Raw genomic sequence first — 12529 nt, 5'->3', positions numbered from 1 at the left:
CTGTGAGCACTTCCCAAGGGTTTTCCCTTTCTTTCCTTATCCATCAGTGCTTTCTTAAGAGGTTTGGGTCTATGTGGAGTTTGCATGTTATTTTAATTCCATTTCTAAACAATTTTTACTTATTTATTTACTTACTTGGCTGTGTTGGGTCTTCGTTGCTGCGCACAGGCTTTCTCTAGTTGCGGTGAGCGGGGGCTACTCTTCGTTGCGGTGCGCGGGCTTCTCGTTGTGGTGGCTTCTCTTGTTGCGGAGCACGGGCTCTAGGCATGTGGGCTTCAGTAGTTGTGGCACGCAGGCTCAGTAGTTGTGGCTCACGGGCTCTAGAGCGCGGGCTCAGTAGTTGTGGCGCACGGGCTTAGTTGCTCCACGGCATGTGGGATCTTCCCAGAACAGGGCTCGAACCCGTGTCCCCTGCATTGGCAGGCGGATTCTCAACCACTGCGCCAACAGGGAAGCCCCTTACCATTTTTATTTCGTTATTTTACTCACATTAAGACTGGGTGTATGGGTCCAACTGGGTGTGACTCTTCAGGGCGTGGTGCTGAAGCAGTGGTCGTCCCGGGAGAGTCCCCACTCAGCATTTAGCGTTTCTGTGAAGATGCTTGGACATCATTTCCTTGACCCCTCCAGGCTGGCTCACACACCTGTGGCCCTGCTCAGACCACAGGGCTCAGCACTGTGCTGGGAATAATGAACTCCAAGAATTCTAGTAATCTTTCATATGGTGTCACCTTGGCCTGCCAACTGGGACACCCTTGGTTGGTTGGAGGAGGGAGACCCTGATTAAGTTTATGGTGTTGAGTGGCTGAGAGCAGTTGTCAGTTCCTGGCTGAGTGTGAACTTGAGCCAGATCCTGGCCCTGCCACCTGATAGCTGTGTGACCCTGACGAGTCACTTCAGCTCTACACCTTAGTGTCTTCACTTATGAACCGGGAACAGCAATACCTCTGTCATGGGGTTGATGTGAAGGTTATGTGTGTACATATATATAAACATGGCACAGGCATGTAGTGGACCACAGCCTAGTGGCAGCTGTAATTGTCCTTCATGTCTTGCAGACGAGGGTCCCGTCTGGGTGTGGGAATCTGATGGGGAACATAGTTGAGGCTCTCACAGGGACCCGTCCATTCCTCCCTCCCCAGCCCCTTCCCCAGCTCCACGCCTCCCACAGAAGATGAGAGTGTGGTGACGAGGCCTATAGCTGCTTGGGATTATTTTATGGTTTTCTATTTCTTTTTCCTATGGCTTGTGTCTGTGGAAATGAGATGTTTTAACAAAGGAGTTTATGACATAGGAACTATGGCCCTTTATTCCCTTGACTCCCATTTCTGTAAGGACCCTAAAGCGTTTCTTAGATGTGAACTTTTTGTTTCTGCAAGATGGGAACCATTTTCACCAACCCCCGTTTGGCAGCTCTGAGCACAGCGACCCACACTTCAGTCGTGAGACTGTTTTCTTTTGCTTCCATCACTAAACGTATTTATGTTTTAGCAAGAAGTATGAACTTTCTCCCTGGATTCTGGGTTTCCAGGGGTCTTCCCCGCCCTCCCTCACCCTGCAAGACAGACACATTAAGACAATTGCTCTTGTAGTTCTTGAGTCATTGAAAACAAACCCTTTTGGATGTGTGTTTCTATTCCAGGCATGGAGAATGGTGGAAAGCTAAATCCCTTTCGACAAAGAGAGAAGGCTTCATCCCCAGCAACTATGTAGCCAAAGTCAACACCTTGGAAACGGAAGAGTGAGTCCTTTCCCGTGTCATCTGGGACAGTTCTGTTTGTGGCTCTGGGTTTCTTGTTTATTTTCGTCTTTTTCCTTCCTGGGATTAAAACACCCATGAAATGTTAATATGTCTTCTCAGGTGGTTTTTCAAGGATATAACCAGGAAAGATGCAGAAAGGCAGCTTCTGGCACCAGGGAACAGCGCTGGAGCTTTTCTTATCAGAGAAAGTGAAACATTAAAAGGTAGGAAGTGACCTAAGGCCTCTTATAAAACACTGTTTAGGAAATCATTCTTAGAAACGATTCTAGAATCCTGAAAAAAAAAAAAAAAGAATTTTTTTTTTGGAAAATAAGTCAATTACCGGCAGACCTCGTTTTATTGGCTTCACTGTATTGCACTTTGCAAATACTGCATTTTTTTACAAACTGAAGGTTTGTGGCAACCCTGCATCGAGCAAGTCTGTTGGTGCCATTTTTCCAAGAGCATTTGTTCACTTCATGAGCAAATGTGTCTCTATGGCACATTTTGGTAATTCTTGCAGTATTTCACTCATTTTCTTTATTATTATATTTGTTATGAGTGATCTGTGATCAGTGATCTTTGATGTTACTGTTATGACTCACTGAAGGATCAGATGATGGTTAGCAAGTTTTAGCAATAAAGTGTTTTTTTAATTAAAGTATATATGTTGTTTTTTTAAACTTATGCTATTGAACACTTAATAGACTACAGTACAGTGTAAACATAACGTCTTTAATGCACTGGGAAACCAAAACGTTTGTGTGGTTTCCTTTATTAGGGTATTTGCTTTCTTGAGGTGGTTTGGAACTGAGCCCACAATATCTCTGAGATATGCCTGTACTATGTTCTGGTAGTGAAAGTTTTATAGTTTGATAACAAATAACAAGCTCAAATTATTAGTTTTGCTACTAAAAGTAACATAAAAGCAGACATAATTATGGCTATTTTTTTTTACCATGCTTTATGTTTACTGAGCCTCTTAAATTATTATTTAGTATAAAACTTGAAATTTTAAGAGAAAGAAAATCACAATAACTTTTCAATTCAGCAAAATAATTTTTTAAAAAACCCATCACAAAGAAGAAAAAGTGTGTTGGTAAGCTTCACAGCAAACAGAACACTAGCTTTGTCAAGTAGACTTTTTATAAGACTTTAAAATTATGCACTATATACATGCTCAATTTATATTTTGCATATTTTTATGGCAAAATGTGTCCATGGTGTGTATAATACCAACCTTTTAAAAAATATTTTATTGAAGTATAGTTGATTTACAATGTTATGTTAATTTCTGCTATACAGCAAAGTGATTCCATTATACATATATATATATTCTTTTTCATATTCTTTTCCATTATGGTTTATCACAGGATATGGAATATAGTTCCCTGTGCTCTACAGTAGGACCTTGTTGTTTATCCATCCTATACATACTAGTTTGCATCTGCTAATCCCAAACTCCCAATCCTCCCCTCCCCCATAATGCCAATCTTACTTACAAAATGTAAGTGTAATCTTCGCTTGTACTTCTTCCCCCACAGGAAGTTACTCTCTGTCTGTCAGAGATTATGACCCCGTGCATGGTGACGTTATTAAGCACTACAAAATCAGAAGCCTGGACAATGGGGGTTATTACATCTCCCCACGAATCACTTTTCCTTGTATCAGTGACATGATTAAGCATTACCAAAGTAAGTGAAAATGCAAGGTCAGACAAGAAAAGATACATCTATTATGATAAATATATGGTGTCAAACATTTATATTAAATTTTTTTGTATCTTGAAACTTTATTGAGTTCATTGATGAACTCTAGTAGTTTTCTAGTCGCATCTTTAGGATTTTCTATGTATACTATCATGTCATCTGCAAACAGTGACAGTTTTACTTCCTTTTCAATTTGGAGTCATTTTATTTCTTTTTCTTGTCTGATTGCTGTGGCTAGGACTTCCAATACTATGTTGAATAAAATGTTTTATGTATTATATTTCTTTTGGATAAAGTTGGAGGATGATATTCTATAATTGGTTCTAAATTAATCTATAAGTATACATTCAAAGTCAGATTTGATCTTTGTGAATAATTATCCTAGTCCTTCCCACCTAGTCTGTGCTGTTTAACAGCAAAGAGAAAAATGGATATTATTTTCGCATAGTACATATTTTTACAACGCATCTTTAAATATCTGGAATAGGAATGCAAATTTGTAGAACTGTGTCCTAGTGTATACATGTCTATGTGTGTGTAAAGTACATACCATGAGTGTGTATTACTCTTGGCAAAAGAAAACAGAAATAACAATAACACCAAAATATTTAGAAGTGGCCTGTCAGTGGTCCTCTGTTGCCAATCTGCTCTACAGCCTGGCTAAGCTGAACCCATGACTGTGTGTTTGAGGCCAGTTGTAGTAGGTAACTCTTGTTACTGCTTATTTCTTCAACCTGCTCCAAGGGATTACACATAAAATTTGCTTAGGTCCCAAAATATGGAGAGAGCAAGTACCCCAGATTTTGTGGAGTCCTCCTTCCCTCTCTGTTACCCCCATCCATTTATCCATCTGGCACATGTGTTGAGGGCTTGTTCTGGCACTGGGCCCCCATGGTGACGTGACCAAGTTCCCGCCATTGTGCCCTGGAGAGCTTACACGGGCTCTGTAATTAAAATTATATTCTATTAAGTATGACAACATGTCAGCCTTTGTTTATCTGTTCATTTTGTTGTTTTTATTTTTATAGGTTAGCATTACTAATGAATAAAATCAAGTCTGTCTTAAATTGTCTTTCATTTAAGAATTTCAAAAGTCATGATTACGCAGAAGATAACCCTATAAGCATTTTAGGTTCGTAGACCTTGGCAAGTTGAAAATATAAGACTCGTAGTCCAAACTTCCCTATAGATACTGGTAAAATACAAGGGATGACTTTTTCCACGTTTATTTTCTCTTTCAAATTAGAGCAGTCAGATGGCTTGTGCAGAAGATTGGAGAAGGCATGCATTAGTCCCAAACCACAGAAGCCGTGGGACAAAGATGCCTGGGAGATCCCCCGGGAATCCATTAAGCTGGTGAAGAAGCTCGGCGCTGGGCAGTTCGGGGAAGTCTGGATGGGTGAGTGTGCGGCTCTGGAGCCAGAGTCCCTCCTGGGGGCAACAGCAGGAGAAATAAGGGCTCCGGCCGATTTCTATCAGTTTTCTCAGAAGCATCGGTGCTTTTGTTTTCCTCTGTCCACTTGTGCCAAGAACTAGCCTACACAACCTACATGATTAGACTCTTCCTCTTCCTCGTAACTTAGTAGTTCTCTGTCAGGATGAATATTTTTCATAAATTTATTTATTTATCTATTTTTGGCTGCGTTGGGTCTTCGTTGCTGTGCACGGGCTTTCTCTAGTTGCGGCGAGCGGGGGCTCCTCTTCATTGTGGTGCGTGAGCTTCTCATTGTGACGGCTTCTCTTGTTGTGGAACACGGGCTCTAGGCATGCAGGCTTCAGTAGTTGTGGTGCACGGACTGAGTAGTTGTGGCTCACGGGCTTAGTTGCTCCGCGGCATGTGGGATCTTCCCGGACCAGGGCTCGGACCTGTGTCCCCTGCATTGGCAGGCGGACCTTTAACCACTGCGCCACCAGGGAAGTCCCAAGGCTGAATGTTTATAAGGAAGGGGACAGTGGGCATTTATCCTGGTGGTTCTGTCTACTCTTCCGTGATTCTCTCATCACCAGATTCTCTGGACACAAGTTAAGTACAGGAATGTGCTTGCATCTCAGGGAAGGGTACACTTGGGTTAGGACCATCCTTACTAGTGGGCTTAATAGGAAGCCTCACAGGCATTGCTGTTTCTCATCAAGAAACTTTCTAAAGATAACTCAAAATTCCACTGTTAGAGAATCGTTCCTTACTGTTAAGTACTGCCTTCTCAGGCTGGCAAGAAAAGCACCAAAATGATAACAGTGGCTTTCTCCAGCAGATACTTTTTGCCCACCTGTCTTTTCTAACGCTTTTATAATGACTGTGAATTCCTTGTTCTTTTGTAAAAAGAATTTTTTAAAACGATTTTTTACTGCATCATGGCTTCCACGCCAGCTTTGTGTGAGTGAGAGCAAACATGATTTCTAAAGAGAAGGGGCAGACAGCTTTTAAAACCCATCCAGCCCCAGCCCAGCCGGTCTGCGAGGAAGAGGCTTCCCTCTAAAATCTCAGCCCCTGGGATCACAGCTTTGCCCATTTTCTCCTGTTGTCACTGCTTTAGCCAAAGTATCCTTTAAATATGCCTCTGCATTCTTACTGCGCTGTAAGTCTTTGGGAACATGATAACGGAATTCAGGTAAATCATGAGTACACAACCTCACCTTGCTCACTGGGGTCTGCGTGTGTACCTGGCACTCTGTTTCCGGTCGGGCCCGCAGGTCTGGGGGCGTGATCTTGCTCTAGGTGTGTCTTTGCCCACCCTCTGCGGCCCAGATCGTCACCTCCTGCCCCTCCTTGCTCTGTCCACCTTTTTTTTTTTAATTGAAGTAAAATTCATGTAACATAAGATCAGTCATTTTAAAGTGGACAACTCAGTGACATTTACTACCTTCACATGGCTGTGCAGCCACCGCCTCTATCTAGTACCAAAATACTTCCATCACTCCAGAAGGAAACACTAGACACTCCCCTTCCCCCCCGACCCCGGCCCCTGGACACCCACCCTTCTGCTTCTTTTCTCTGTGGCTGTGATACCCTAGGGACCTCATGTAAGTGGAATCATACAGATGTTCGTCTTTTTGTGTCTGGCTTATCTCACTCAGCATGGTGTCCTCAAGGTTCACTCACGTTGCAGCCTGTGTCAGAATTTCTTTCGTCTTTTATGGTTGAACAATATTCCATTATATGGATATACCACAGCTTATCTATTTATCCGTTGATGAACATTTGGGTTGTTTCCACCTTTGGGCTATTATGCATAATGCTTCTTTGAACATTCGTGCGCAAATTACTGTGTGGACAAATGTTTTCATTTCTCTTGGTTATATACATCCTCCTAGGAGTGGAATTGCTGGGTCACATGGTAATTCTATGTTTAACTTTTGAAGGAACTGTCAAATTGGTATCTGCTTTTTTTTTTTTTTTAATTGCAACTTTTCCCCCGAGGTATTTGCAAGTTACTTCTTAATATGTTTTTTCCAAATCCACAGAATAGGGGCAGGCATAATAAACACTGTATATTCTTCACCTAGATTCACCACTTAATATTTTGCTGTATCCTCTACACACACACACACACACACACACACACACACACACACACATATTTTATTGTTATTGTGGAGCCACGTGAGGGTAAGTTGCAGAGGTGATGACTTTCACCCCTAAGTACTTACACAGGTGTCTCCTAAGAAGGCCGTCAACTCCCACTGCACAGTGGTCACGTTCGGGAAGCTCCACATTGGTCCACACTGTCTAGTGTAAAGTCTACATCCGAATTCCCCCCATTGTCCCAGTGGTGTGCTCATGGCTGTCGGGATCGTGTGTTTGCATTTAGTTGACCTGTCTGTAGTCTCCTTGAATCTGGAACGGTCCCCCAGCCCACCTCCATCGTTCATGACAGGTCAGTCACTTTGAAGAATTGCCCCTCGTTTGGATTTTCTGATTTTTCCCGTGATTTGGTCCAGGTTACGCCCTTGGGCACGAATAGCATCTAAGTGTTAAGCGATGCCGTGTCTTCCTGCGTCCATTGCGGCGCAGAATGAGGGTTGGTCCCATCATTGCCAATGTTCTGTTTCATTTTAAGGAGGACCACCAGATTTCTCCATTATGAATGTGACTTTTTAATTCCCTGTTGTAACTAATGAATCATCTGTAGGGAGAGTCTTTAACATTGTGTAAATATCCAAAAGCGCTTTCCCCAGACGCTTTCAGCATTACTTGCTCGTTTGGATTCTCATCCCTCTTAGAGGCCATAACTTCTCTGAAAGCTGCAGGCGTCTGTCCTCTGACCACCCTCCCCTAAACACGGCGACTCCAACCTCCGGCTCAGGCCAGGAACCAGGGACTCTGCCTTCCGTCCCTCGCCTCCCCTTTCCAGACTTGTGTCTTTAGTGAGCTTATTGGCAGGAAAATGCACATTCATGATTACATTTCACTGCCCTCTAGGTCTCCAAGTCCATCCTTCCTCTCTGCACGTGACTGGGGAGGAGATGAGTGTCCAGGGGGAGGCGGGGAGAAAAGAATGTCCCAGCTACACATTCCAAGTGCATTTTCCTCCACTGTCTCACACACTCGCAGCAGTAGGGCTGGAAGAGAGGAGTCACCGTCACCATCCATGAATGAGGGCCCTGAGAAGCAGGGAAGCAGCTCACCCAGAGTCACTCAAGGCGGGGAAGAAGCCCGCTGCTGCGGCCTCCCAGAGACTCGGACTCGCTCACTTGCTAAGCTACCTACAAGTTAGTTGGGCCTCCCTGGCCTCAGTTTCCTCATCAGGAAAATGGGCAAACAACTATCTCATCAGTTACTGCAAGGAAGAACGAGGTTATGCACCTGAAGTGTTTGCCGTAGAGTCCGGCTCTCTGTGTGCTCTATTTTTATTATTATTTGCACCTTACCATGTTTGACTATAGTCACTAGAAGCTATATTTCAGTGGATTTTCCCCCAGTTTTAGTTATGAGTTCAAACTATAAATAACCCAGTTAGACCTTCCTATGGAGATTTGGTGATGAAGGAATTGCATATCTGTCTTGAGGATAAAGTAGAGGGAGCTTGCTGGGGTGTCCTCGTCTGCTCTGAAACAGTAACCCTGCGTACGGAGTGGTCGTGTGGAGGTCTGTTCCACCCTCCTTGCGTTCAGCTGTGAAGTGGTATAAAGGCATTCAACTGCACGCTCTGTGCACCTGAGAGATCAGATCGGCTGGTCTGAGAAGTTGCCAGTTTCAGGGGGAAGAGATTGTGATAGCCTTCTTGTGTTTTCTTAAAATTTTCCCAAGGGCTACTAGCAAGTGGAATGGTAAGCTCTTTACCAGCTCCACCATGGGGGTGCCCACCGGTGCCATGTGCCAGCCCAGCTCGTACAGTCCAAAGACGCTGAGGGTGTGAGCTCACAGGCCCTCACAGCAAGGCATCAGGGAGGGCCCACGCCTGAGAAGACCTTCTCTCAGCCCGGTTCTGAGCCCCTGAGCCAATTTCTGTTCAGCGGCTTGAGGCTGTGCTGAAACTGTCACCTGGAGCTCAAGCCACTGGTCCTTTCTGGGATGGAGAAAACCTCTTTGCTTCCAATTCCAGATGAGCTAAATCCCCCTGCCCATCCACCCTCTCCCATTCATGGACTTCCACGTGCTCAATGTCGATGCTGATTTTAGAGGAGTTTTATTTAACGTGTACCCAGGTGGTGCCTGGGAGAAACTGAGGTTTAGAGGAGAGGAGAATGGGACCATGGAAAAGATATAATTGGTCTCTCCAGAGTGCTACTTTTTATTTAGACTGTCTGAAAGAGGCTAAAAATCTTGGGAAGATTCAGCATTTGGATAGGTTTGTTGATCGTGTGTGTGTGTGTGTGTGTGTGTTAAAATTTACCACCGTAGCTATTTTTAAGTGTATAGTGCAGGACTGGTATGGACATTCACACTGTAAAACCAATCTTCAGAACTTTCATCTTGCAGAACTGGGGCTCTAACATCGTTAAACACAACTCTCCTTGCCCCCTCCTCCCAGCCCCAGGTAACCCCACCACTCTACTTTCTAAGAGCGTGACTACTCTAGGGACCCCGAATAAGTAAAATCATACAGTTATTTGTGTGTGTGTGTGTGAGACCAGCTTATTTCATTCGGAGCATAACGTCCTCCGGGTTCATCCCTACTGTAGGTGTATGTAAGAATTTCCTTCCATTTTTAAGGCCGAACAATATTCCATTGAGTATTAATTATACAGTAATATAGATTACCATATAGTAATCCATAAACAATGGATTTCGGTTACCCGTTCATCCACTGATGGACACTGTTTTGGCTGTTGTGAATAATGCCGCCGTGAACATGAGTGCAAAAATATCTCTCTGAGACCTTGCTGCCACTTTTGGTGGGGTACACGCCCAGGAGTGGAATTGCCACATAATATGGTAGTTCTATGTTTATTTTTTGAGGAACCTCCATACTGTTTTCCTTGGTGACTGCATCAATTTACACTCCCACCAACGTTTCTCCACATCTTCCCTGGCACTTCTCATTTTCTGGTGGATTTTTTGTTTGTCTGTTCGTTTGTTAGTAGCCATCCTAGTGGATGTGAGGTGGTGTCTCATTGTGGTTTTGACTTGCATCTCCCTAGTGATTGGTAATGTTGAGTATCTCTTCATGTGTTTATTGGTGATGTGTATATATATCTTCTTTGGGAAAATGTCTGTTCAGGTTCTTTGCCCATTTTTAAAATTAGGTTGTTTGTTTGATTTGCTAATAATGTTTGAAAAGGGAGAGATAGCAGAGGCTCACTTGAAATGGGGGTTATAATAGAACCTAGCCTGTAGACGACCCTTGAAAACATGATGATAAAGGAAAGAGACCAGATACAAAGGACCATGTATCATGTGATTCTATTTATGTGACATGTCTGGAATAGGCAGATCTGTAGAGACAAAGTAGGTGAGTGGTTGCCTCAGGTGGGGGGATGGGAGGATGGAGACGTGATTGTTAATGGGTACGGGGTTTCTTTTAGGGCCAGGAAAATGTCCTAATAATTGATTGTGGTGATGGTACCACAACCTGAATATACAAAAGCCAGTGAGTTGTATATTTTATTTTTAAGTCATTATTTAAATTTTGTTTATTTAAAATAAATTATTTAAATTAATTTTATTATATTAATATTATTTTTGGCCATGCCATGCGGTATGTGGGATTCTAGTTCCCCAACCAGAGATTGAACCCGTGCCCCCTGCAGTGGAAGTGCAGAGTCTTAACCACTGGGCCACCAGGGAGGTCCTGAATTGTATATTTTAAATTTATTTATTTATTTATTTTTGGCTGTGTTGGGTCTTTGTTGCTGCATGAGGGCTTTCTCTAGTTGCAGCCAGCTGGGGCTACTCTTCGTTGCAGTGCGTGGGCTCCGCGTTGCAGTGGCTTCTCGTTGCGGAGCACAGGCTCTAGGCACGCGGGCTTCAGTAGTTGTGGCGTGCAGGCTCAGTAGTTGTGGCTCACGGGCTCTAGAGCACAGGCTCAGTAGTTGTGGTGCACAGGCTTAGTTGCTCCGTGGCACGTGGGGTCTTCCCGGACCAGGGCTCGAACCCGTGTCCCCTGCATTAGCAGGCAGATTCTCAACCACTGCGCCACCAGGGAAGCCCCGAATTGTATATTTTAAATGGGAAAATGATATGGTATATGAATTATATTTCAATAAAGCTATCGTATATATAAAAGAAATAATACAGAGAGGTCCCATGTAGCCTTTACTCAGTTTCCACCAATAGTAACATCTTGCAAAACTATGGCATAATATCACTGCCAGGATATTGCGATCGAAAGTTGTTTGTTTTTTAATTGTGCCTTTCTCCTTCTAGTTTTGTATTAAAGAAAGAAAAGAAGAAAGGGAGGGAAGGAAGGAAAAGAAAGAAGAGAAAAGGAAAACAGTAGAAAATTTTGATCTGGGATCTCATGCAAGCATGGGTCTGTGATTCTGGCAGCCAGCCAGGGAGCTCTTCCTTAGCCACTGAAATTACGTCAATTTGTTGAATGCATTTAGCAGAGGAATGCTGGGGAATAAAACCAGAAGAATATTGGTGGGTGCTGTGCTGCGAAGCAGGTCACAGGATGCCCCTCTCCCGTGTGTGTCCGCACGTCTCATTCTGACCGAGGGACCCATTAAGAGCAAGGTCTGTGCAATTTAGAGCTGCCAGAATTTAGTTTTTACTTCTCAAGGAATAAGCTGGCTAGCTTTGCTCATTGATATAAAAAGGACAACAAATTAAAAATTGTAACCCTGTTAACTAAGTAAGTGAATATTTTCGTCAAGCATGAGAAGTGGCTCATAGACTCCCAGGCACACTTTATTGTGTGGGTTTTTTGGTCCAAAGCACCGTAGACAAATACGAGGAAGTGGTCTGTTGGGGGGCGGGGGGGAAGCAGGGGGTGGGGAATAAAAGAGAGGAGTTTCTCCCTCAAGCTGTTTCCTCTTGTCCCGGTGATCCTCTGACATCTAGCTTGGAGACACGTTTTCCTCAGTGGGCTGTTGGATTCCCAGGGAACTGACCCATCTGTGACACGAAGGGTGATGTTTCCTGTTGCCACTTGGTCTCTGAAGAGACTTTGGGAAAGAAAGGAAGCTGATTTTGCGTTGAAATTTGCTTGATCAATTTTCATAGGAGCCAGCTGCATTGAAATGAATCACCAGCCACCTTCTAAAATCAACTCCATGCATCTTGTAAAGCCACCACCCATTTTGTGGTCGTTCGGCTCTTCTGTGCAAGTTAGTCACACCTGGAGTTGGAGCTTTCTCGGCTTTCCTTACCTGTGGCAGAGAGCAGCACCCACACGAAATTATTTACTACCTTCAACAGATTTTTAAAAATCGCTTTGCAACCTCCTTTTTATTTATTTACTTATTTAAAAATTTATTTATTTTTTATTGGAGTATAGTTGATTTGCAATGTTGTGTTAGTTTCAGGTACACAGCAAAGCGATTCAGTTACATATAAGAATCTTTTTCAGGTTCTTTTCTAGGTTATTACAAACCATTGAGCAGAGTTCCGTGTGCTATACAGTAGGTCCCTGTTGTCTATTTTATACATAGTAACGGGTATGTTTCCATCTGTGATGACAATCCAAATCTCTGT

At 43.4% G+C, this 12529-nt stretch overlaps 1 protein-coding gene across 5 annotated transcripts in view; it reads left to right on the top strand.

The window, feature by feature from the left end:
- LYN (LYN proto-oncogene, Src family tyrosine kinase) overlaps positions 1-12529 on the top strand; it is a 111254-nt gene that overhangs the window by 59445 nt on the left and 39280 nt on the right. For all 5 annotated transcript variants that reach the window (XM_029222772.1, XM_029222769.1, XM_029222770.1 and 2 more), the window contains exons 5-8: positions 1643-1741; positions 1862-1965; positions 3286-3435; positions 4697-4849. In XM_029222772.1, coding sequence (XP_029078605.1) covers positions 1643-1741; positions 1862-1965; positions 3286-3435; positions 4697-4849 — 506 coding nt within the window. The remainder of the gene's footprint in view (positions 1-1642; positions 1742-1861; positions 1966-3285; positions 3436-4696; positions 4850-12529) is intronic.

This window comes from Monodon monoceros, unplaced genomic scaffold (genome assembly GCF_005190385.1).
Source record: "Monodon monoceros isolate NGI ecotype Baffin Bay Population unplaced genomic scaffold, NGI_Narwhal_1 Super_Scaffold_14, whole genome shotgun sequence".
Lineage (NCBI taxonomy): Eukaryota > Metazoa > Chordata > Mammalia > Artiodactyla > Monodontidae > Monodon > Monodon monoceros.
This window is presented reverse-complemented; position numbering and strand designations above follow the sequence as displayed.